This window comes from Abramis brama (genome assembly GCF_963993115.1).
Source record: "Abramis brama genome assembly, chromosome: 1".
In the NCBI taxonomy this organism is placed as follows: Eukaryota; Metazoa; Chordata; class Actinopteri; order Cypriniformes; family Leuciscidae; genus Abramis; species Abramis brama.
The window spans coordinates 39,832,772-39,859,705 of NC_139963.1; the positions used below are offsets into that span (position 1 = coordinate 39,832,772).

At 36.5% G+C, this 26,934-nt stretch overlaps 2 protein-coding genes across 2 annotated transcripts; both read right to left on the minus strand.

Annotated features, from left to right (window-relative positions):
- Window positions 1-1,726: 1,726 nt before the first annotated feature.
- On the minus strand, window positions 1,727-3,269 carry LOC311082955 (uncharacterized protein). Its single transcript, XM_084114157.1, has 2 exons — window positions 3,155-3,269; window positions 1,727-2,542 (listed from the first exon to the last, which is right to left on the minus strand). The coding sequence occupies exon 2, from the start codon at window positions 2,525-2,527 to the stop codon at window positions 1,874-1,876; it is 654 nt and encodes a 217-aa protein (XP_083970283.1). The 5' UTR covers window positions 2,528-2,542; window positions 3,155-3,269; the 3' UTR covers window positions 1,727-1,873.
- A 4,799-nt stretch (window positions 3,270-8,068) lies between these two features.
- Window positions 8,069-26,680, minus strand: LOC311081241 (uncharacterized protein). The gene is made up of 13 exons (XM_084111683.1): window positions 26,433-26,680; window positions 23,036-23,320; window positions 22,602-22,931; window positions 21,772-22,014; window positions 17,369-17,671; window positions 17,010-17,252; window positions 16,042-16,256; window positions 15,464-15,497; window positions 13,950-14,234; window positions 12,367-12,633; window positions 11,936-12,265; window positions 11,537-11,764; window positions 8,069-9,726 (listed from the first exon to the last, which is right to left on the minus strand). Exons 1-13 carry the CDS (start codon window positions 26,521-26,523, stop codon window positions 9,617-9,619), a joined length of 2,964 nt encoding a protein of 987 aa, XP_083967809.1. The 5' UTR covers window positions 26,524-26,680; the 3' UTR covers window positions 8,069-9,616.
- Window positions 26,681-26,934: the final 254 nt, after the last annotated feature.

Genomic DNA, 26,934 nt, shown 5'->3' on the forward strand with positions numbered 1-26,934 from the left:
ATTTGTGGACTGTGATGGTTATCATTTCCTTATTAGGGGTTCAAGCACGAAGTGCTGAAACCCGATTGTAATTGTTAGGGTTTTTATTATTATTATTCCGCCGTAAAACTGATCGTGCAGCCCAAACCGTAAATGCTGGAGTCTTGAAACTTGGCCAAATGGTAGTCCTCAATTTGGGGAGAACCTATCAAAGTATGACCCTGATTGGCCAATAGGTAGCGCTACAGCAAGCAAAAGTATGAAATTGCTCATAACTCCTAGACGGTTTGTCCTAGACTCAAGTGTCTTATATCCCTGTGATGCTTGGCTCAAGCCAGACATAACGTATATCTCTGTATATCTAACGTATATATAATTTTCTGCCATCTTGAATTTTGTCCAAAACCTACTTTTGCAAACTAGTCCCAGGTTTTTCGCCCAATCGGAACCAAACCAGTGCAGAAAGATTCTCTGTAGACTGACTATCAATAATTATCGATTCACGGTCGCTAAGGGGCACCAAAACGTACGCTGTGGGCGGAGCCACTTTTACTAAAATGGCTATAACCCGAGAAGTAAATGAGATAGCTTCACCAAATTCGGTACACATATGTATGGGCTCAAAATTTGGTCACAGTAAAAAAATATTTGGTCGCGCCGATTGAACACTAGTTGGTGCTATAACATGAAAAAAAACTAAAAAGGCCTATGACCACCTGACCGTTAGTCCGATTGACTTGAAAACTGGTATGCAGTGTCTTGGTCCAAGGTGCCACGTATGAGGACATTGGCATATCTCAAAAAGCATGGCCGCCATCGGCCAATGAAGTTTGACTCGGTGGGCATGTTCGACTCATGGTCCTAGAAGTCTCTAAGAATTTTGAAAAAAATCGGCCACTAGTTGGCGCTAACGAGGTTTACGCCCTCTGTAATCACGTGGTGTTACACACATCCACACACTATGAATATCATTTGATAGATCTTCTCATCCTGAACAACTTTGCCTCAAGAACCACTGCTGTCAATCAAACCGTTCACTGAATATTCATGATTATGTCAAAACCTACTTTTGCAAACTAATCCTAGGCGTTTTCGCCCGATCGCAATCAAACCAGTCTAGGACAATTCTCTGGACTCTCTAGATCAATATTTATCAAAAAAAAAGTTGAACTTTGGCTGTAAATTGTCTTTTCCATGTATGATGTCAGTGGTTAAATGTTTGCCAAATAAAACATGTCTTTTTATGCATTTGTGCTTAAAGGCCTTAAATGCTTGAACCCTGATAAATGCTGCTTACAGCTTTAATTTAAAATTGGAAATTCTCTGAAATAAAAAAAGCTTTGGGAAATTTTGGGATACTGGAAGTACACAACTGCAGGAAATCACACTTTGCAAGTGATTTTTGGTCATTACAAAAAGCTTACATATTGTAGCTTTAATATACCCATTTGTTGACATTTAGTGAGAAACCTTAGAAAATAAAATCTTATGTCAGAGGTTATGTCTACCTTCAACAATAAGGGTGTCCTCCCTTGAGATGTAGCCACACCTTCCAGTGTCATAGTGCATCAACCAAAACCATTCTATCTTTAAAGGCCATTGTCATGCTCAAAGCGTTAACCCACTGAGCACAGTAAATCAAACTAAACTGCCCACTTCACCTGCATTCACCCCACATTTATTTTTAAGAGTGCATTTACCATTGGGTGCTATGGCCAAAAAGCCTCTGAAAAGACCAAGAAAAAAAAAAAAAAAAAAAAAAAACCACATGGGAATATTCAGGTTATGAAATACACTTTAATGTACGACACATACAAAGAATACACAAGGAAAATCATGATTATCCTATTTGAATCTGCCCTTCCGCCATATCCGACTCCCTCATCTTTGACTCTCAGTGCATTCCTCCACATGTTTTCTTGGGGGGCACTTCAGTCTTCTGCCACAGACTTGGAGTAGTAATACCAATCACACCGAGAGCAATTATCGGTCCAGCATTCCCACTGAGTTTACTCTCCTCATCTGAACCCATTCCCAGATCATCCTCCTCCTCATGAACCACCACCGCACGTCCCAGAATGGAATAAGGCCCAAAGAGCTTGGCGTCTGGAAGCGTCAGGAACTGCCTTATAACTCCTCGCTCGGAAGCAAAGTTGCCCAGGTCTCCAGGATGATGAGGGTGGTCATCGCCGTTTGGATTATAATGAGGACCAACAGTGATGCTGCCTTGACTGAGATCTCCATACTGATGGATGTGCATGGCACGCTCTTGATGATCGATGGCAGGCAAACCACGGAGGTTGATTTTCACTTCTAAATCTCCATTGGGGAAGACCTGCTTGAAGAGGATTTGCCCAAAGATCTTTGGCTGGTTACGTGGCAAATTGGGGCTGGGAGTTACTTCACAAGTGGCATAGATGGTGTTGTCGAACTCCACGACTTCCGGCTGTGGAGCTTCAGGCAAACAAACTGGAGGTTTGTGGAACTCTCCTCCTTGTATATGCAGCACCAGCAATATCAGAGGGAATATTAGGATGATTTTCTCCATGTTGATCTTTAAAGCCTACAATGAAGAGTGGATTCAGTGAAATCATGCCATTTGGTTTAAGAATGTAATATTTTTGATAAAAGGTCAAAGCTTTGTTGCAGGGAGCTTTGAGAATGGAAGTTTCATTAGGTAAAATTGCACAACCAGATTAGTTTGCAACGGAAAACCATATAAGAACCCAGACAGCAACATAGTGTCGGCCCAGATCCGGCCCACATCTGGGCCATGTGCAATTCATGTGTACCAGATGTGGGCCGACACCATGTTGCCGTCTGGAAAACTAATTTTTGAATTGCTATGTACCCTTGTGAAAAAAAAAAAAAAGAAAAAAAAATTGGTAATGTCAAACTAAGAGTTTTACTTTAAAGTACATAATGTTTTAAACATCTTTTTGTTGTGCTTTAAAGAAGTACACTTAATTTGATCTGTTGTAGCCTACATGTTATTTAATATTAAATAAAGTTAATATCTTCTGATTCTGATATTTTTCACAAGGACAGGTAAAATAAAGACGATCTATACTTTTGCTTAAACTAACTTTTTTTTAGTTGTACTAAGTCAATTGATGGAGAAAATGGAATGGAGAAGAAAAAAAAACACAAGCCTAAAACAGCAAAGGTGCATTACCGTACAGCTGAAAAATTGTCCTCAATCCGTGTGGAGCCTGAATATTGCAGTCCCAAAAATACTACAACGCTTAATCCGTATGAAGTCCTGACCTGGGGTTGAGAGAATGTTCCTTTGCAATCACACTTTTGGCTGCTCTTATAGGAACTCATGTTGAGCTACAAGTTAACCATGATAGTCTGTTAGGCACTAATTAAGTTCACCTGTGTTTCATTTAGCTCCCTTTGTTTGCCTGTTTATATATAGCACTCGGTTTATTCAGTTCTTTGTCTTGCATTGCACAATGTGTTCTCCAGTGTAGATTATCTCCATTGTTTTGTGTTTATTAAAAGAAGTACTGCTATAGATTCCTCTTCTCTTCATTTGGTGGCTCATTTGTGACTCATTCATTCTTAGTGTACAATTCCACTTGACGTTCATGCTTGACACCACTTCTTATAGCAGATATTCATCTCACATAAGTGAATAGCTGACAGTTCTTCTTTTTCAAGAAACCATTTCTACAGACTCTGATGTACCAAGCCTGACAAGCCTATATTGCACATGCAATTCTGTTATTTAATTGTCTTTGAAGGCAGAAGTAAAAATTTCTGAGGGAATGATTATTCTATGGCATCGATGTTAAAAACTTTGCCTCAAGAACCACTGCTGTCACTGCTGTTGAACTTTTGCATTTGGATGGCTATAAAAGGGTCATTTAAAAAATAGATTTTGTACACACAAGTTGTATTGTATTAGTTTAAATGTAGTGACGCACATTTTGTGAATTGGTCAAATAGATGGGTAGTTGTGCACACATTAATAATTAGCACCAGGCCTATTCATTTGTAGTTGTTTGTGTGTGGGTTGTGAAATGCTTAAAAACAGCGAAAAGAAAGTCTCAAAATCCAAATGAATCAAATGAGATCGACTCAGAAAAGACGTCAATGAATGCACGCATGTCACCTGATCCACACATGCACATCTTCTTTGTTGCATGCACAAATTATGGTACACTAATACAAAAGAAAACATTTGTATTCACAAAAATGTCTCTATTTGAAATTGCTACACATTCATTCAATTTAGAATTTTGCACACGCAAGTTGAAAGGTATGGATAAAACATTTTTGCAACATGTATCAAGTTCATTGATAAGTGTGCTTGCACGTGTTAATCATTTTGATACTATGTTCATCCCATAGTTTTAAGCAGCAGACGACAGAACTGCAGCGCACGCTTAAAATAAACAGAACGATAATGTCCACTGATGTGGATGCAAATAGAGTTCATCTTTAGTTATATTTAGCTATCGTTCTTGGTGTGGACGGGCCTTAATTGTAAACAACTGTTAAATGACACACAAGTGTGACCTCGGGTGAAAAATCTTAAGTGAGACCAGCTGCTTTATCTCAGACTCACATCAGCAGTGTGGAGGCTGTCTGCTATTTCTGTCACTTGACTGTGTGTGTTTGTGTGTTTATACCCACTCGTAGTGAAGGGCTTCTGCAGGCTTGTCCGGACTTGACTGTCAACTCAATTTTTTTAACAGCAAACAAGGGCCATTCTGATATGCCACATTGTGATTTTATAAACTGCCAACCTCAGCATCACACATTCATTATATATTTTATTATATCTGTTTCACTTTCACAATCAGTGGATGGATCCCTGTGTCCATTCAGTTACTCGCATAAGAAAGCAATATTTCACTAAATCTGATTAACCAGTAAGATATCAGCCCTCTGCGGTCACATTTACTGAGAGAGAAAAGTTACAGAGTAAGAGAATGGAAAGATTAAGATTATATATATGTGTGTGTGTGTGTGTGTGTGTTCATGTTTTTCTATCCCGATGGGGACTTCAACCTGAATGCACACAGACTCATGGGGACTCGTGTCACAGTGGGGACCTAAATAGAGGTCCCCATGGGTAAACAAGCTTATAAATCATACAGAATGAGTTTTTTTGGAAATGTAAAAATGCAGAAAGTTTTCTGTGATGGGTAGGTTTAGGGGTAGGGTTAGTGTAAGGAGATAGAATATACAGTTTGTACAGTATAAAAACCATTAAGTCTATGGAGAGTCCCCACAAAGATAGTGAACCAGACATGTGTGTGTGTGTGTGTGTGTGTGTGTGTGTGTGTGTGTGTGTGTGTGTATATATATATATTTATATATATACAGTATATACAGTATGAAGAGTTGTATATATATGAAGAGTTCAGATGCAAAAGCCTCTAAGTGCCATCTGAAATTTTCTTATCAAGCTTGTATATTTAAATTAAGTAATTTCATTTAAATGGCAATGAAAATTGCCTGTCATTCAAGTGAAATTACTGACCTTAAATATACAAGCTTGATAAAAATGCTAATTTTAGAAGAAAATTTCAGATGGTACTAGAGACTTTTGCATCTGAAGTCTTCATATATATATATATATATATATATATATATATATATATATATATATATATATATATATATATAGCCTATTATATAATGGAAGACACTCAATGCACAACAGAAACATGCATTATAAAAGAATATACAGTATAAGATTACACTTTATTTTAAGGTGTCATGAGTAATATTAAGCAACTACATACTATAGGGTTAGGGTAGGATTAGGATTTGGTTGAGGGTCATTTGCATGTAATTATGCATAATTTACTGTTATTACTATGGTAAGTACATGTAACATGTAACAAGGACACTGTAAAATAAAGTGTTACCCAGTATAATATAAATATAATGAAGTGTATGTCAAGAAACAAGGCAAAAGGACTTATAATCAAGATGTCTGAAGTCTTAATATGTAATTTAGCCTATCTACTGTTAACTGTTCATTTGTTTTGGCTCCAAAAATATTTGATTAATATAAATATATATTTTTATATTCATCTGGTGCAACTCAAAATATTTATTTAGCACATTTTGTTGCTTCTTAAATGTTTTCACACCATTTTTCTTGTTTGATAGAAAGCAATGTTTATCATGTAGAATAGATCATGAATGTACTGTCTGTACAGATGCACTATATCAGATTATTAAGACCTGACAGAGCCTGATTTCAAGTTTATCTTTGCTCTCTTATAAGTGCTCTCTTCTCTTTCCATAAAATCAGGGCAATAGAGAGAAAACAGGATATTACTAGCAAATGTGCAACCGATTCAGAGTCAAGGACAAGGTCATCCATGAAGCAGAAGCATAAAACATGCTTTTAAACAAATAAAAACAACCCAGTAATTAAGACAAATGAAAATGTATATAAAAATGTATTTTAAAACAAAGATGAAGTTTTTGAATATACTGGTTTGGGCTTAATGAAATGTATACTACACAAACATATTTTGTTTAGTTATTCAAAAATATCTATGTAAACACATGCTACCATTTAATAAATAAAAAAACAAACAAACAGAACAGAATAAAACTATATGTTACATTTGTTATGCATTTCTGTGGGCGATTCCCTTCAGTTGTTTTCATATTAGCATTGAAGCAATGCATTTCCATTCGTGACCAGTGGAGGTCGCAAAGTGTTGGTTTTGCGTTTTCTCTGTACTTTATTCTTGAATGGCACACGAAACCCCCTTCTCCACAACACCCATTAGTAAACTTACTCTAAGAAATTATACTATTAATACTATTAATGAAGTATGCTACTTTTAACTGTAACTTAAAGTCTGGGCAGATTTTAAAAAATACAAAAGAAATAAAAATGATTAATGCAACTGCCATGAATATGATTTGCTGCTAGGCCTACTTGCTTGTCCGACAAAAACGAACTTCATCGAGATTTAGGTTCACACACACAGACTAAAAGACACAAAACTTTAGTTTGGAATGGATAGATTTCATGAAGTATTTTTGTTGTAGCCTACAGTATGTGATCCTGGGTGGTTTCTGTCACGTGACTCGTTTAGAGAAATGAGGGCATTCAATCACTTGTCTCTTCTTTACTGAGACTCACTGAATTAAACACTAAAAACATGTTGCTTGCCACAACAGTTACATTATTGTTCAAAATAATATTCCAACTGAAAATCAAATATCAGTGACAGGTCTTTGTGTAAATGCTCTGAAGAGTGGACAGGACGAGGACTGGCCAAAGTTCGAAAGTGTCTGCTCATGGTTTCAAGTTCCTTCCTTTCTCTCTTTCTGTGAGTGTTAACCGCTCACACATGTCCCTTGTTTTCACATATTAGTTAATCATTGCATCATTATTAAACAGTGTATGTTAAAGTAGAATGCCTTATTAAACATGTGCAGTCTTGAATGTGCAATGGCAGATGTTGAATGGTTTATGATTCATTGTGATTTTTGCTGAGTCACATTTATCTTCTTGGTTTTGTATTTTTGTTTATTTTGGAAGTCTATAAATATGGTGCTCTTGAATTCATCAAGATCACTCCTATAGACGTTTTAAACTGCTTAATCCCATGTTTACTTTCTCACGAAATGTGTTGCTGTGTGTGTCTCTGGTTGAGGAAACTGAGTCCTGGCAAGCGGCTTTAGGGCTCTTCCCTGTAGAGCAGTTGCTATAGAAACACACTGTACCGCACACATTTTTGGCAGTAAAGCCTTTCAGGTCTCTGTTAAACGGGCCTACACAAAAAGAGTTCATTTGATAAACTGAGTCACAGTTTCAGTGTATTTCCATGAAGTGCAGCGCAAGAGCCATGAATAACATTTGAGCAATAGATTACAGATGACGCCATTTCTTTGGAAATTGATCAAATTGTGCTTGTACAAAACTGACTAACGCATAACTGAATCTTTTTCCAGACAAGGAATTTTTATGAACAAGTTTTGTCTTGTGGTCTACCAGCAGCAATGTATTACTGTATCAGTAATTTCAGAAATTTAATCCCAGTTTTTGTAGTTACAACAAAAGATACACTGTTAAAAACAAAGGTTTTGAACAGTCCTTCAAATAAAAAATAAAATCTTTATTGTGAAGAATATTATCATATCATAGAAACCACACAAAGACAGCTCCCTTTATAAAATTAAAAAGATGTCACTCGTCTTACAATTCTACGTTGTTACAATGTTGCGAGCGCGTAGACAGCGACGTTGCCATAGCAACGTGCCACAGACGTTGCCACAACGTAAATGTGTTTGCAGGGAAGGTAGTTTGTGACGTCAGAAACACCAGCGATTTCAAACCGTGTTTTTGAGACTGTCTTTGGTTCACTGCAGTTTTAAGGTGAAAATACTCAGCAATGGTGTTGACTTATGAATTTGCGCATGGTTTTTCTTAAAGAATATTAAAAACACCAAACAAAAACATTTGAAGCAACAAGTTACAACAAGCATTTCAACCAGTTTCTGTATTCATAAAAAAAACACACAAAAGCACAAAAATAAAACTAACATGAAAAAGTAATGCGACTATACATTCAGAAGAAGCAACATAGACGTTTACAACAACCGTGTGTCCTACAACATTTTTGAATACATTTAGACATCATATAAGGTCAGGATGTTAAACACCCTTGATTAGTAGCCTACCTGATAATAGTTCAGTTAACATCCGTTTCTGTTGTTGTTGGCTACTGACATCTTTTTTTTTTTTTTTGCTTCATTCCCAAAAAGTAGATTCGTGTTAATGTTTCTATTATTAGCCAGAAGTTAACAAAGTTAAGTTCATAAAGTTAACTATCAGTTTTCAGTTGACGTTAGGATGACAGATAGGGTTAGTTGAAATAAATATAGCTTATGTAAATCATTTATAACATGCTCTTGATCACTTATGTACCACACGATAAAAATGTTTTATCAATCCTTCTGATGTTTTATGAAAATACATAGAAAAAAGGCACGCAGGTCATTTAATAGTAACAAGCGTATTGAGCCCGATGTCCCGACCTCAGTATGAAAAATTATGTGAGGCTGTATAAAAAACAAGTTCACTTTAGCTATAAATAAAACAGTCAATGAGTAAAAAAAGTGATGTCTTACATTCAGGACTAAAGTAAAATACAGACTAATTAAACATTATTATTAGTATTATTAGTATTATTACACATGTGGCATGTAATATGACATCCACTACTTACGTTATAAATATTTTACAGTATACTCTCCCTAATTAACATAGACATTAAAAATCTGACCATAGCAAGGACATTATGACAATAATTAAAATATGACAATATATGTAAAGACAAAAAGCATTCATATAGTGTTGTACAGTAATGGGATTTCCACAAAAAAGTGGTTATATTTAATAAGAGGTTATATAAAATTATTAAGTCATAATTGTGTCCTTTCAGGACCAGAATAATCAGTAAACACACATAAAAATAAATTGTCAATGTAAAAAAAAAAGTGCTGTATCGTAACAGTTTCTTGTTTACCGCAACACCCCAAGCCATGCACAATCAAGTCAGTTATTTATAATCCATAATAATCAAGTTTTTCACAATCTCCCTGAGGAGAAGGTCTCGTTTTGAGGTCATCTCTTGCAAGTCCATCAAATGACAGAATTCGGGGAAGCATTGCATTTGTATATCGCATAAGCGATGATTAGCCCCACTGCCACTGCCACACCGCATGAAATAATAACCCAGAATGTGGTTCTGCCTGTGGGAGAAATGACATGAATGATTTTAGAAACAGATGAATCCTTAAACAGTTTCAGCAACAGAAGCGTGACACACAAACTACCAGCAGCCGTCCTGGAGCGGCTCGGCAGGAACACAACACCAGTGTACGGGAGACTACAAGACACTATTGTTGCCCTATTCCTCATTTTGTGTTAGATGCCTGATGAATGATTCAAGACAGCAAATCAATGGGGCAAAATTGCAATTGGGTCAAATCAATACTGAGAGTTTAAACAAACACATTCTTGTTTCCTTCCTCATAGTAAGGGTTTTCATTTCAAATTGATTTTTCTTTTTAACTAATATTGTAGTCTATATAACCAATAGAAAGCTGTTTTGTTTTTGATGACATTTGTTTTTTAGTTGTTCCTAAATAAAATGCTAAGAAAATTACACTAGCGGAATTGTAACAAACCTGGGCTACTCTGTATCAGAAGATCACATTGTTATATATAGTGCTGCAGGTACACTCTTAAAGTGCCTGCTTTATGCATTTTCAGATAGTACATTTCATGTAGTGCCCGCCTAATATACTGAAGCTGTTTGTGAATGTAAAAGGTCCGCAAAGTTTCAAAGGTCAATGTGCACGACAAATGACGTTATGGTCTCCTAAATGAAAGAACTAATTCTAAACTGTCTGAAATTTGCATACTGTCCGCATATGGTCGTCATTGGCTGCCGACAAACAGCGTCTACTTTGACCCGCCCTCAAACCCTGTGGTTGTAGCTGAGGTCTGGAAGAGTTTGGTTCGTGTTGTCGACATGTCGATAAGACGCTGTTTTCAGTGCTGCCAAAGCAAATACACTTTGCTGCACTTCCAAAGGATGAGGACTCGAATTGATAAGGTTAAACCGACTCCATCGTTACTGTTCGTATCACTGTGTATAAAGGTATAAAGTGCTGAGGAAGATACACAGCTGAAATTCAGATATGCTAATGGACATTTCGCTTCGCGTTCTGTAAGCGGTCGACGAATCACAACAGACTGGGCCGTCTGACCAATTAGAGCAGAGGAAGCACTCTTGGGTTTAGAGAGACTGAATTCTTTATTGAGTTGTTTCAGACACTCTTGAGTAAAGAGGAGATGTGTAATGTACATTACGAAAAAAAGAAAGTTTTTTTTTGTAGGAGACCTCAAAACAAAATTAGGAACCTTTAAAATAGCATAATAACATTTTCCTTTTAGTGTGATTTAAAAAAATCTGAAGAACCTTTTGCAAAAATAAAGAGCCTTTATTTTTAGGAGTGTATGACGTATTTTTATAGGCCAAACACGGAAAAGAGTTAACATTTTAACTGGTTTCATCGTCCCAAAGTCAATGGGTTTTTGAAATGGGTTGTTGGTTAAATGCCTGAAATAAGGTCTGTGTTTATCACAAGCTCAAGATAATAAAAAAAAAAAATTCTATATAAAATACATCAGTTACCGGTATACCCCCTTGTGATTTTTTTTTTAAGATTTTGCTTTTTACTTCTGGTCATTGTATTTTTAGGCTTCAAAATTCATAAAATTGTGTTCCATTTGTGATGATGAATTTGTTGATGTGTTGATTTTCATGATGAACAAAGCATGTAAGAATCATATTTTGTTGCTCACAGAGCATGCTTTCTCTAAAGCCAATGGAAAAATACGGTTAAGTTTTTATTGAGGGAACGTGATGCTAACTTCCGAGTTGGCCTACAAAAATACATCATCACTGCAGCGCTTTATTGAACAGTAAGAATGCAGTAATCAGTAACTGTAACTTTAAACTGAGAGGCAGATTAGTGTTTATTCAGAACTGACCTGCAGATATGAGGATGAACACTTTGCTGTCACTTCCCTGAGAGTTTGTGGCGTTGCACGTGTAGTTTCCTGAGCGGAGCGTGGAGGACAGAAGCTCTGAGGAGCTGGTCGTCTCTTTCAGATGTTCCCATGAGTACGTAGGAGCCGGGTTTGCCTTCACTGTACAGTTTAGCGTGAGCTCTTCATTTATATATATGGTCTCTGCTGAACTGGAGTGTTTTGGTTTATCTGAGGAGGATAGAGGAACATTTTATTTCATGTTAATTCATTTAAGTGAATTAATAGGATGTTAATTCACTTCATAATATGAATAATCCTTCACACTAGAAGGCCCTTCCAAAAAATATAAACTGAATTAAACTGAATAAAATTTGCAAGCTTAGCAATAAGTAAACCTACAGTAAACTTCAACATTGAGTGTTTCTGATGGGGCTGTTGGAGGAGGTTGAGGTCCTTCTTCTCCCAGTTCCAGCTCTGCTTCACACCAGTACTGAGCTCCATCATCAGCTCTGTCTGGACGGATCAGGAGTTTAGATGTTTTATTGACTGGAGTCTTGATGGTGTCAGTGAAGTTGGTTTGATCCACCAGAGTCTTTCCTTTGTACCAGTTGACAGTGAGACTCTGAACAGGAGCCACATTGAGAACGTCACACTGGAGCTCATACTGGTTTCCCTCCATCATTGGTCCGTTGTGATTCACAGTGCTGATGGACACACTGTCTGGAGTCTCTGCGGAGGAAGATTTACACACTGATATCTGCAGTCATGAATGTACATAAATTAGATATTTCTGAGAAGGAAAATATAAAAATATCAATAGAGAAACTCACTGTAAATAGTCACTGGGAGAGTCACATTAAACTGTGTCTTATTATAGTTCATGTAGCAGGATGGCTCTATGCCCCATTCTCTCAGTTCTGACACTCTCCATGTGATCAGACTGCCTTTGATCATGGGCACTGCTCCCTCACTGGCTTCCCATCCCATTCCTCTATGCTGGACAGAAGTGCTGCAGTTAACTGAGACAGAACCGCCGTACTTCACAATAACTCTCTGTGGGTTGAGCTGAAGAGGACATTTATCATCAGCATGTGTACCTGTTAAACACATTGAAGAATTTAGAATAATGGCATACAGGTATTATTTACTTGATAGACTAACAATGACAGCAAATATCACATGTTAAGAAAAAGGACTAGTCTAGATTCTTGGTCAGGATCTGGTCTTGTAGAAGACCATACGTCTAACAATGACTGTTTAAAACAAAGAGGCTCATCAATTCTCATCATACTGGCATCAAACTAATGAACATCACTGACATGCACAGCAGGGTCATTCCACAAAAGCCTGTTCCTCATTAACATATTTGTAACCCATTTACAATGACAAGCAGGCAGCCGGGCACCAGTTTTTACTGTGCTATATAAGACATTTGACTTAAAATAGTCAAAGAAAGCATTTTTTTTATTTTATCTGATTATTATTTCGCCATTTATATGCATTTTGTCCTGTCTAAACCCCGTTTCAAACTTCTCTTTTAGTAATTAAGCACGAGTTGTTGCAGGAAATAAACATTTTATTTATATTTTAGAAGCTGTGCTGAGATGAATAATTTATTTTGTAAATAAATTGGTAAATCTTGTTTGTTTGTTTTTGGCACAAAAAAAGCACTGGTGTCACCTCATAAAATTGAGGTTAAAGCACTGGAGTCACATGGATTACTGTAATAATGTCTTTCCTATCTTTCTGGGGCTTGGAAGTGGTAGTTGTTTAGGCTGTCAGCGGAGGGACAGAAAGCTCTCAGATTTCATCAAAAAGATCTTCATCTCTGTTCTGAAGATGAACAAAAGTCTTACAGGTTTGGAATGACATGAGGGTGAGTAATGACAGAATTTTCATTTTTGGGTGAGCTATTCCTTTAAGTGTCAAACCCATTACCCTCACAACTTACCCTTACTAATATGATATACAATTCCATAAATGTAAAAAAAAAAGAAAAAAAGTCATAATTATATCATTCTGTTACAGTAGCCTATGTGAACTCTTCAAGGACACGTGTTTACTTTTTTATCGCTGCTTGTCCGTACACAAAAAGTGGATATTTGTAGAAATATCAGCATTATAATAACTCATGACTGTCTGTATTACATTTTAAAGGTCATGTACAAATCCAAAGATTACATGCTGAAGAGCACACTGTATAGTGAGCGCTTGTAGCCTATATAGCGACTGTGTACAGTAATGAATTAGCTTTCAAACATGTCAACTTTTAAACACAAAGAAAATATAACATAGGAAAACGACGCTCAGAAACAAGTAAAATTCGAAATGATAGCCTATTTAAACTCGTAGGCAGAAAATTAAAGTTTTCGCTTCATGTATCGGTAGAATGAAAAAGGAAGTCAATACAAACCTGTGAGATTCACAAACAGTAAAACCGAAAAGAGATAATGAAGTCCAAAGAAATACTGCAGCATATTAAAGGTTTTCAAGGAAAACGTCGACCGGATTAAAGGCGCGGTTAAAAGGCTGGAGAATAAATAAATACGTCGCCCGACACTGTGATCAGATGAGTGACTGTCCAGTGGTTTCTCAAGCAAAACTCCACAAAACCCCACCCAGATCACAACTGGATTATGTTTTTCCACAGAAGTTCCTATAGAAATGAAACCATTCACAAAGATCACATGGGAGGATCCTCAGCGGTCCTCGTGTAGATAGCCTACTTTCACTTCAAACATCAGACTCTCTTATTAAAGTGATACAAACCGTCTTACCGACGACAGAATACGATATTTTAGTGTTGAGCATTCACTGTTTTGTTGGCACATCACAACGTTATTTGGTCGTAATAAAACATCTCAATGTTGGAACAGTTGATTATCGACGCGTCTGGTCGAAGAATTTTTACTCTACGTTGAAATAATAATAAAGTAGCCTACGTTGGTCATATATACATTTTGTCAATGTTTGAGGTAAAAAAAAAAAAAAAAAAAAAAAATCGACTCAAATAAGAATGCATCTGTAAACACTGCATCTGCTCTTGTAGCCTACTTTACGGTTACAATTATGTTTTTATAGTTTTAATGTATTTTATATAATTCATATATTGTTATAACTTATAACAGCAGAAACAACGTATTGGTTTGTTTTGTTTTGTTCATCTTACACATTTCTCATGTCTCATTAAATGTCATAGTTGTGCACAATGAAATAATTCTGTAAATAACAAGAAGCAAATAATCAGAAAAGGTAGGTAAAATACTTTTGTTTAGTTGATAAAATGCATAGTTGTTCAATACACAATAAGATGTTCAATTATTTTGCATGATGAGTAAAAAGTACAAATATTTTTTTATTTTAGTTTTTAAAAAAAAAAATTGTTTTCTTAAAATGTTCTCAGCAAATGCATGTACAAATTCAAATCACATATCATGTGTTTATAAGGACATTTCCATTTATATCATTTAAACCTCACAAGAAAACGAGATTACAGTCTACATGAAACACAGTTCAAAAAAAAATTAAAATTCTGTCATCATTTATTCCGCCCTCATGTTTTGTGGAACACAAAAGGTAAAACTTTGAAAAATCTTTGCAAAAGTACATTTTTCATAAATTTCTACTTTTGTGCTCTGATAAAAACATTTTTTTTAAAAAACACACACACACCATACAGCTTTAGACATGAGGGTGAAAAAATGATGACAGACTTGTCATTTTTGAGTGAACAATGCTTTTAATGCTTTTTTAACTGCTCGAGCCATAAAACTGGCACACTTATTTGATGTCCAGCGGTTTGTTTTGTTTTTTACAGACTATGAGGCCTGAGAGAGTTTTCAGAAATACATCAAGATACTTTCCCACAGGTTCAACATGAAAGAAGAGACCTCATAGCCAAACTTTCAATTCTTCACAGTCAACCACCTCTAAAGTGCAGAATTCTCTTGAAGAACTGAAACTTTACAGAAATGACAAAGAGTAAAACACTGTATAGCATTTGACAAAACATAATCTGATCAATGTGCCTGGGACATATACAAAAGAATAGTAAAACATGTTATTCCCTTCAACTACAAAGCAAATATTAAATCAACCAAGTAATTTCCCTTTGTAGTCGAAGAATGTCAAGAATCTTCAAGATCCTGAAAATGTCAAATGCAGGCATCGGGTCCTTTAACTTGAAATTCATTCAGGTTTTCTTTGTCATCACCTCAACATTTGTTCTGTCAGATATTTTCCGTTGGGCATTTAAACAGCAGATTGCTAAATTGCTAAATTAACTAAAAAGTTTATTTCGTGATGCAATTAGCAGTTGATGAAAACTGGATCTAAGAGAGAAGTGAATGCACTAATGCTCCATAAAATAAATATAATGAAGCCATGAAGAAACTAGCCCCAGAACAGAGGCCTAGAGACTTCCAGTGTAAAAAATAAAACCTTGCCCAATGTGGACAGTGGGGCTCGGGGCAGATGCAACAAACCCAGGGATTCATAACCTAAGCAAGGATATTGGACTGAGAGAGTTTCTTCATAGGTATAGAGTTGTCTTTGCCATTCTGTGCTATGCCTCCATTTTGTGGACTAAGCTTGGCATCCTTCAGGTTATAACGGCCCATCTTAGCTTTTTTGTAGTAGATAGAGTAGATGAAGATGAAGATGACAGAGATGAACGCCACTGTGATGGCAACAAGTCCTGCTATTAAGGGCAGGTAATCCTCTGTGTCAAGAGAAATAAAGCACATAAAAAAATCAGTCACAATCCAAGCAAACGAATAACACAGTTAAGAAGTGCTAAATAGGGACCTGAAGAAAACAATATTTGCCATTATAAGAAGCAAACAAGCTAAATGAAAAGGCTGATCATAAGTAAAGTACCAGATGTTATGTATAACATTTAAACCATGTGTGTTTATCACCCTAAAACTACAAGTGAAGCTGTATGAAGGATCTAAACTGAGTTTTTCATAGCAGCCTATGAGTCTGTGTGGCTTAAAAAACTGTAAACACACATCTGTGCTGTACTTCATTTATGTTGTAGGCCTATCTTGATCTCTGCATTTTACCCATTTCCTAATATTCATTTTATATCAGTATTCGTCTACTTTTTCTTATTACTTTTCATTGTATATTACGGTTTAATCGAACGTTGTCTTCGTGAGTTAGAGATAAGGGAATACATCACATGTCGATGTTGAAAACAGTAAATTTCCATTGCCTTTGCTTTGGTAAATAACTTTTTTTTTTTTTTACAATTTTTTTTTATATATATATTTTGTTCATCATGATTTGCTACTATCATTGCATATATTTGAATTAGTGTAAGGTGAACATCATAAACATTATTTTTAAAAAGTGTTTGGCCTGATCAAAATTCTACAGTTCCCAACATTCCCATATTTTGATAGGACAAGAAAACAGAAGCAGCTGTTGGAACTGTACACTAAAAAAATACGCAAGCATGCATAGTTACCTTTTAATACCACCTTTACACGTCTGGTGGTGTTGCCAACAGAATTACTTGCAATGCAGAGCAGATCCTCAAGTGTTGAATCTGTTATAGTAAGAGTTTCATTATAAACTATAACAGTTGTGTTGACACTCCAGCTGATTGTTGGTTTTGGGTTTCCCTCGGCTTCACAAACTATCACCAATGGATATCCTCGAAACACAGGCACTATGGAGGGCAGTTTGGTCTCACTGATGATCGGTTTAACTGCAGGAAGGAGCAAAAAACAGGTTTCACATGTTAATAATTAACAGCAATATAATACCTGCTAAATAAAGTTTAATGTTTGAAAACATGAGAAGTGGACAAAATATTATACTTACAATGTACAGTAATGTTCAGAGATTCTGATGTGACTTTAGGAGGAGATTGAGGTCCTTCTCCCAGTTCCAGCTGTGCTTCACACCAGTACTGAGCTCCATCATCCGTTATTTTTGGATGGAATTTATATGTTTTTCTGTCTGAAGTATTGAAGGAGTCAGTGAAGATAGTTTCATTCACTAGATGCTGTCTTCTGTACAATCTCACGACAACACTCTTAGCCACAGCGCGAACGTCACACTGGAGTTCATACTGCTTGCCCACTATCATTGGTCCGGTGTGATTCCCAGCGCTGATGGAAATATCTGGAATACACATTAAGCAATAATAGAGTAACAAAAATTAATCACAAAAATGCATCCCACATACTTAAAAAAAAGATGCAAAAATAATAATAATGTTTTTCATTTACTGAAAAACAAAACAACAACAACAACAACAACAAACATTAGAAATGTGTTTTTAAAAACATGTCCCTGCTTTAGCTGAGTGCTGTTTAGACACAAGGCTACTTTATATGTAGTTTGTATGTTGCAACTATTGCTCTTTGACCATCAATGACCATTAGCCCTGCTTCAAAGCACAGTCATCATCTTAAGATGTAACGTTAGGCTATTTTCCAACACACTGGCCTTTGCTTCCATTCTGTGAAATGGTTAACTTCCTTTTTTGTATTGTGAGCAGTGTGGTATTTCCAGTGTGATGTTCTGGACTTCATGGAGACGTTTTCTATAGGCTATATCCCTGCGAAAAATGCTTAAACAAGCATGGTCTCGGTTTACACTGGGTAGCCTGGCTAAGCTAGTGTTTAGCTGTACAGACCCAAACCCCTCTAAACTAGCCAGACATAACCACCTAAGACCAGTAAACCAGCTTAGGTTTAAGTTTTTTTTTTTTTTTTTTGCAGGAATCCAAACTCCGTTGTATGCAAGTAGTTGTTGCTGAAGCAAGACTATCATCAGCAAGTTGGGTGATACTTTTGCTTAAGTCAAAACTAACATGGGAAATGAAGTTAACATTTGAAAGTAGGCTAAAGAAACCACCCTAAAACAAAAACTGTGATGTTTCCCGGTGAATAGATTCAGGAGCCCTTTTTTTTACCTTACTGATACTGATACTGAAAGACTGAACTAACGGACTAAGTTACCGTTATGTTTGGCTGTGGTTACTTCCAATGATAACAAAAACACTGTATTTACCTTGTTTGACAACGTACTATCGCTATTTAAACAGTGCTACACAAAAGTCTTTTCAGAAGCGACTATTTAATCACCCTTGACGTGTTTAAGACAGCTTTATCACGTTTAACACCGAAAACTGTTCTGAATATATATTTATTTATTGATTTGTTTTCCCCTTCAGGATTGGATAGATACAAGATTCGTTATATAAATGTCCTACCATCCAACGCATACCACCGCGACAGCAGATCCAAAAGTAGACACGTGAAGAGTATCCGATCGCTCCGCGCCGTCATTTTAGCAGTGTTTGCGCTGTATCGACACTGTTTTTAACCAGCTAACAGTGTTTGATTGTTCAGGCGATAACACAACACACGGACTCGGACCCCTCATTTATCGCAGGAAACCACTGCCCAGTCTGCCCGGCTCGCATAGCTGCCTGCTTTAGTTAATGGTAACCCTCCCCCACACATCTCTATAAAGTGCACGTATTCCAACTTTATTCATTTGAATCGTCGCTTAAAATCGGTTTTTTTTGGAAAAGAGAGCGCATTCATCAATTAGAAAAGGCAATGTAATGTTTTGAAAGACCACAGTTGAAAAGCCACAACTCTTAGTTTACTTCACCCAATTTCCCTCGATTGTCAACATATCCTCGACCTCATACGAGGGTGGGTCTGTACAAAAACACCGTTTTGTATGCTTTTTGATATGTATGTTATGTGTCACAGTCTGAGTCATAATAAGTGATGATGGACCTCCTCAGGCATTGGTCATGATTCATGAGTGATCCACACAGCATGATGGACATTCGCTGTCTGAATAAGCATATTTAGTATGCAGAAAGGAGAAGCATCTCTGAATACTCGGTACTACTCTCATGACATGGTGGGTGAGATAGATTAATACATGTGATGCTGAGAGTAACAGTGCATCACAAGATAATCAGACTGGCCCCATCAAAAAAAAAAAAAAATGTTCTAAGAGCATTTTGCTAATGTTCATATTAAGTTACAAAAACGTTATTTCTGAATGTTCTGGGACAATTTAGAATGTTCTTTGAACATTCTGAAAAAACTAGAACGTTTCAGTAGAAACCTATGAACGATGTATGATGATGTCTATGTGCTAACGTTTCGAGAACATTATTAAAGACCAGATAACTTTGAACGAACATTCCTTCACTGTTACTGTAAGAATGTTTTTGTTCAAAACGTTGAGAGAACCTTGCCAGAATGTTCTGAGAACGTTCTCTGTTATCTGGTGCAGAGGTCACAAGCGCTGCATCTTTGTGACTGAAGTGTGGCAGTTAACAGAAACAGATCTGTCGTACCAGCAGACAACACTCCACGGGTCGAGCTGAATAGGGTAATCAGTTGTGTTCTTGACACACATTGAAGAAAAGTGTGTGGTTTACAAATAATGAAGCTATAGAATCAAACAAGTGCACAAGGACACTTGCAGTTGTAAAGAGGGCATTATGACAATGTCAACTAAAAACACGCATTTGCATTTGAACAGATGTCAATACAAAGTCCAAGACCACTGCTTTATCAGCCAGCAAAACATAAATCAAAAATTTGTGTACTCTGTCTTGAGGCTTACAAACTGACAGCCAGTTTTGTGCTTTGACCGATGCCATACACACACACACACACCACTGAAAAATGATTCTGGCTTGATTCCGAATACATCAGCCTGTTTAGAGGCTCATCTGTTTTTATCATCTTGGCAAGAAACAGAAATGCTTCACTGGTACAGTAGCCTTCTAGTAAGTTAATAGCAAAGCGACAAGTGCCTTATTCCCCTGCGTTTCTCAATAGAAATGACTATGGCCATTTTGGCTAAGATAATAAGCTAATGTAGAGCTACTGCGGTGACAGGATTTTTACAATTAGCATGGTTTTCAAATAAAAAAATAGTCAGTGAAAACAGAAAGTTTTATTTTTATTTTTATTTTTTAACTTTTCTTTAAAAAGGTTTTCTAAAAAAAAAAATTATTTACATGATGTCATGTGTAAGTTGTGTTTAATAGGACTGATGAAGTGAATTCCATAGAAGAAAATTGTATTCTACACAAAGAAATGAGATTCTATTTTCAGGGAGGCTTGAGATCATTTACATCAATTGGTCACAAAGAAATACAGGTTAGGCACAAGAGATCTCATCTTTAAGCCATCAGCATCTGTTAAATATGCCCACAACGTTGCAACATCTAGACAACAGTATACAACTTCAGTGTCTCATAAAATAATGTAATAAATATTAGAATGTTCAATGTGGCTGAAACATACAGTGTAAGCATAGTTCCTTTATAAAGCAAACAAGAATCCAATAAAAATCTAACTACAACATCCTTGGACAACAGTGTAATGATGTGATTGGCAGTTCGATCTAAGGGTGAAGTGAGTAGAACACCGATCCTTCATAGAGACTGTGCTAAGAGTCCATTATGTGCTCTGGGCTTCATCAAATTATAATGGCCCGTCCTGTTTTTTTTGTAGTTGGTGTAGTAGATGTAGATGAAGATCATTGCGATGACCAGCACTACAGCAACAATAATGCCTACTATTATGGGCATGTAATTTTCTGTGTCAAAAGAAACAAATATATGAGTAAATCAGCAATTTAGGGAATTATATCCAAGCAAGTAAAACTGGGGATAGATATCAAGCCTGCATAATGCTTCCAACATATCGAAAGTCAGCAGCTAATCTAAATAAAAATCCATGCAGGGCAACTATTCTGACACGATCCACAAGCCATTTCACTTAAATAGTGTTCCTATAACACCTCCTCTGACATTCTGACTGCAAGCAGATCGTTACAAGAACAACAAACCAAACAGCTTCTTACAAAAGTGCGAATACTTTGTGAAAGGCCAAAACATTAACCACAAAAAAAGCCATGCTGTTTTAAGAAGGATGAATGAAATTTTCATTAATCAAAGGCAAAAGACTAAAAGAGGAACTTCAAATGACTTTGCGTAAATCTATCCTGACAACATCATTTAGACTACTAAATTATGTTTTTTTTCTCAATAATTTGCATATTTAATACAACTAAATAAATAAATATTATGTTTAATATCAGACAAACAAATACAAAAAAAAAATCATTTTAAAAAACAACCACAGTTGTTTCAGTAGTGTATTACTAAAACTGAAATTGCCAATTAAACTAAGTCACTTACAATTGAAAATTATACAAAAATACATAGTTACCTTGTCTGAACACTTTTACGGATCTGATGGTGGTGTTAACAGAATTGTTTGCAGTGCAGAGCAGATCCTCAGGTGTTGAATCTGTTATAGTAAGAGTTTCACTATAAACTATATCAGTTGTGCTGAGATTCCAGCTGATTGTTGGTTTTGGGTTTCCCTCGGCTTCACAAACTATCACCACTGGATATCCTCGAAACACAGGCACTATGGAGGGCAGTTTGGTCTCATTGATGATCGGTTTAACTGCAGGAAGGAGTGAAAGAAAAACAGTTTAAGAGGTGTTTCTCCTACATACATGATAAGTGTCTTATGTTAAAGTCCCTGTGAACTGAAGTCGCAACCAACTTTTCTCCAAAAGGTGTGATATATTTCCAAGTGAAACGGAATATTGAATATAGGGTGGGGTTTTACTTTAGCGCACCTCCTCTCCATCCCTCGCTCATAGAAAACTGATGGTTGGAGGAGTGTGGTTAAAGGATATTCAAGCCAAGCCGTCAAACTTACGTCATCAGAGAAGGAACGCCATTCCAGAGCGGAAGCAAATGTTCCGAATTTTATTAAAGATTAGACTTATTAAAGATAAGACTTTTTTTTCTGTGTATTAATTTGCACAGATTAATTGTTCACCACAAGTCTAGTAATGTGCGCTTCAACAAAACTACTCAAATCTAGAAATTTGACAAGAAAAAGTTACATACTGCATCCGATCCCTATCATCACACAACCTGACACTGTGTCACATGCTACAACCATTAAAAGTCTGCTTGATTTGGACTTTACAACAGATGTTCTTAAAAGATTAATAATAGAAACTGATGTGTCTTACTTACAATATACAGTAATGCTGAGATGTTCTGATGGGGCTGTTGGAGGAGGTTGAGGTCCTTCTTCTCCCAGTTCCAGCTTTGCTTCACACCAGTACTGAGCTCCATCATCAGCTCTGTCTGGACGGATCTGGAGTTTAGATGTTTTATTGACTGGAGTCTTGATGGTGTCAGGGAAGGTGGTTTGATCCACCAGAGTCTGTCCTTTGTACCAGTTGACAGTGAGATTCTGAACAGGAGCCACATTGAGAACGTCACACTGGAGCTCATACTGGTTTCCCTCCATCATTGGTCCGTTGTGATTCACAGTGCTGATGGACACACTGTCTGGAGTCTCTGTGGAGGAAGATTTACACACTGATATCTGCAGTCATGAATGTACATACATAAGACATTTCTGAGAAAGAAAAGATAAAAATATCAATAACAGAGAAACTCACTGTAAATAGTCACTGGGAGATACACTTCACACTGTGTGTTATTATAGTTTTTATAATAGTTAATGTAGCAGGATGGCTCTATGCCCCATTCTCTCAGATCTGGCACACTCCATGTGATCAGACTGTCTTTGGTCCCGGGCACTGCTCCCTCACTGGCTTCCCATCCCATTGCTCTAGGCGGGACAGAAGTGCTGCAGTCGACTGAGACAGAACCGCCGTACTTCACAACAACTCTCTGTGGGTTGAGCTGAAGAGGACATTCATCAGCAGCACCTGTACCTGTACCTGTTAAACACATCGTAGAGAAGACTGTGATTTACAGTATTTTAAACACTGTTGTAACAAGCAAGTGGTGAATCAAAACCCACAGAAGTAATCTGCCCACAGAACAGCAAAAATGCAGGATTTTTTCAATTGACTAGACAAACTGCACAAAATCACAAAGTACCTTTTTTATCGCCTAATATTTATGTATTCATGTATGCACAGTGCTAAAATTCCCAAATCTGGAAAAGTAAACTGTCTAGTATTCAGTCACATTGTAAGAATATTTCTATATGGCTCTGGGTGTGACCATAGACTGTAAAAAAAGATGGACGACGCCCCTTCGCTCTCTTCCATTGGTGAGAAGTGAAGCCGCCAGTGTCCCAATATGGCGCTGACATCACCCTCATGGGACCTGAGTCTGAGGGTGCTTCTCAATATCCCTCCTCGTCTCCTCGCTCCTCCGTCCTCCATCCTATGACCCGGAAACCGATCGAGCTCAGCCATTTTGAAGGACATCTAAATTCTCTTATAATGATACTATATTGAATTTCTGTAAAACTGTAAATGTGGTTGATTACTAGAGGGTATCCAACCCAAACAGCATTCAGTATACATGGTTTAACCCCTCAGGAAATGGACAATGTTCAAGATTAGATTATTGGCTTATTTCTTGTGAACTATGTAAAATGGTCTCTGATTGTAAATTTACAGCAGCCCCACTTACAGATCACTGTATGGTTACTCTGTCTTTATCAGTCCTTAAGAAACTTCAAATTTCTCCTAATATTTGGAAGTTTAATAATGACTTGTTAAAGAATGATAGATTTTACCAACAACCATTTCTGATTATGAATATCGAATTAGTCAATTTACTGATGATACAGTAATATTTTTAAAAGACATATCTATAGTTAAAAAAGCTCTGAATATTATTTCATTATTTTTCTGGAGCATCAGGCTTATGCCTAAATTTAAACTTTTTCCTCTGTTTTCATGTAATGAAGAAAATATTGAATCCATTCCTGTTCAATCTGAAGTGAAAAACTCAATGTGGTTTCATATACTAAAGTCTGTATTCGAGCAAGTTGGAGGATTCGATTTTTTGCTGAAATGTGATTTTGAGGTTTCCAAATTGCCAATTAAGCTTTCAAAATTCCACAAACAGATTTTGTACTACTGGAAAATGATATTCACCCAAAATGATTCACCGCATTGTTCCACATTGTGGCATAACAGAACCATTACATTAAACAGAAAGACAGTATTCAAAAAACATTGGTATGAAAAAGGTTTTACATGTTGTTGATCTTTTAGATAAAACAGGTCAAATCATTCAGCATAATGCATTCATGGAGAAATTTGAGATAAAATGTTCCTTTAGAGAATTGAATACATTGTGCAAAGCCATCCCTCTTGCTTTAAAACAACTAATACAAAACATTCTTACATATTCAAAACAAGGTATCTCTGTTAAACTGCCCAAGTTAAAGATTGGAGAAGTAGGCTATATATTGGAGACAAAAAATAATAATCACAAAGTAATAGGGAATGTATTAAAATGTTAAGTTATTTTCAGATTTCAATAAACCTTCAAAATTAAAACTATTTGAAAATGAAATATTTAAAAACAAATTCTGTAATTGCCTTAAATGGCCAATATTCTACCTAAAATAAAGGATATTTAGTTTTGCATTATTAATAATGTGTATCCCGCTGCTGAAGTTTCTGCCTACTCACTGAAATAACCATATTTGGCTCGAGAGCATCGGTTCCTGAGCAGACTGGAATACCTACGTTAACACCAGTGCAATTTCATTTTAAAACGCATAACCTTCGCTATGGTTGCGCCTGCCGTCCACACACATTTTTTCCGGAGTTTTCGACCCTCGAAAACGGAGACTGACTTCTTCAGTCAAGTCCGAAGCAAGACAATCACACACGCGCGTGACGCAACCCATAGCGCGGCGTTATGGCAACGACACCACAGACTGACAGAAACGCAAAAATAAACGTGAATTTAGGCTACTTTAGTTTCGTACACATTGTCATGTTAATTATAATCAAATGCATTTTGTTTTATTGACTACAATATTATCATTGATATTTGTTAGAGAATGGTTGTTACTACTTCTATACTACTAGCCTAGTAGGCTATACAAGTTCACTTGTAGTACAGATGAATTACAAATGAGAAACCTAGTTGTGTACTTAGTTTACTGTTACTCTTACACTTATAGTACACTTAAATGTATACTTTTATATTTACTAAAAGTGGGCCAATTTAGTCCCAAACAGTATTGAAATAGTACACTTACAAGTTTACAACAAGTAGGCTACACATTGATATTAGTATACTACTTACTCCATAAAATATACTTAAAAATATACTTGAACATTACTTAAGTATAGCCTAGCCTACTTCATAAAATGAACTTGAAGTAGGCCTATACTTCTTTTTCGTAAGAGTCTGATTGGCTGTGAGATAGCCTAGATATATCGTTCATCAGCTGGACAAAATTCCAACGATATAATTTCTTTGTGCCGTTATCGTTATAGGCTATCGGTGGTGTGCTTTGCAATTCTTTAATAGCCTATTGAGAACGATTTTTAAAACTACATCTTTATCGTTATCTTTATTATCGTCCATGCGGTGAACGGGTTTTTGTGAAATATCGTGTTATAGAATTCTTACAATATAATTCACAGTGTTGGCAGCTTGTGTCTACTGACAAAAAAGCCTGCATTTCTGGGAACATCAAAAAACAAAAGCGCTCTAAAGAAAACTTTTTGTAAAAACGTTGCGCCCTCATCTGGTAGGTTTACAGATTATGACGAGCCGTAGCCAAACGCAGAATAATCCAACGACTTTTACTCGGTCTCGGGGTGTAAAGACGTAAAAATACCGTTTTTTTAAATGCATATACGATTTTTTTTTCTTTTACAAGTCTTTAAAGGTTCAAAGCTTCAAACGTAGAAGCTCCAAACACCAATCTCTTGTTTTCACCGTAACGATACGCATTTGACTGATGAAGTAGCCTACAGCACTTTCTTGGGTTGAACCGGTGCCATAGCCTACAAAACATTCAAACTAATAAGCGGCACATTTATTCTCGAAAACAATTACACTTACCTGCAAGTGAGAAGTACAGAAAACAGCATACGATTAGCCGCATATAGAACATCCGAAAAGATGTGGAGAGAAAAAACGATCCTTTCTTCATTTTAAAACAAAAAACAATGTTAAACTTTAGTCCTGGGCTTTAGAAATGAGATGTCCTTCCCCTGTGGTAGATCTGCGTTCTTCGCCCAGTGGTTGAGTAAAAATGAGAGTGACTGACCAGACCACGTGTTTGGTCAGCGGAACAGAACCCTTCCCCTGTGTAGAGATGTGAGGAAGATTACTGGAATGCCCCGTTTTATTAATGGAATAGCTTCTTACTAATCATAGCTAAGTAACTAACTTATCTATCTCTCCTTAACATTTCACTTCCACTTTGTAGGCTACTGCAGTGTAAACACACACACACACAAACGCATTCACAATGACCCTTAGTGACATCATAATGGAATTTACCGAGAGTTCCCATGCAGTCTTTATTTTTTGTCAGTAGTCTCTTAAGTAGACTACTTCA

Excerpts from the sequence above, each read along its gene's own strand:
- LOC311082955 (XM_084114157.1), bottom strand. The coding sequence starts at position 2,527 with ATGGAGAAAATCATCCTAATATTCCCTCTGATATTGCTGGTGCTGCAT.
- LOC311081241 (XM_084111683.1), bottom strand. The coding sequence starts at position 26,523 with ATGAAGAAAGGATCGTTTTTTCTCTCCACATCTTTTCGGATGTTCTAT. Across the intron at positions 12,634-13,949 it reads ACTGTTTGTGAATCTCACAG|GTACACATGCTGATGATAAA; the intron begins GTTTGTATTGAC and ends TGTGTTTAACAG. Across the intron at positions 9,727-11,536 it reads GTTCATCCTCATATCTGCAG|GCAGAACCACATTCTGGGTT; the intron begins GTCAGTTCTGAA and ends TTTCTCCCACAG.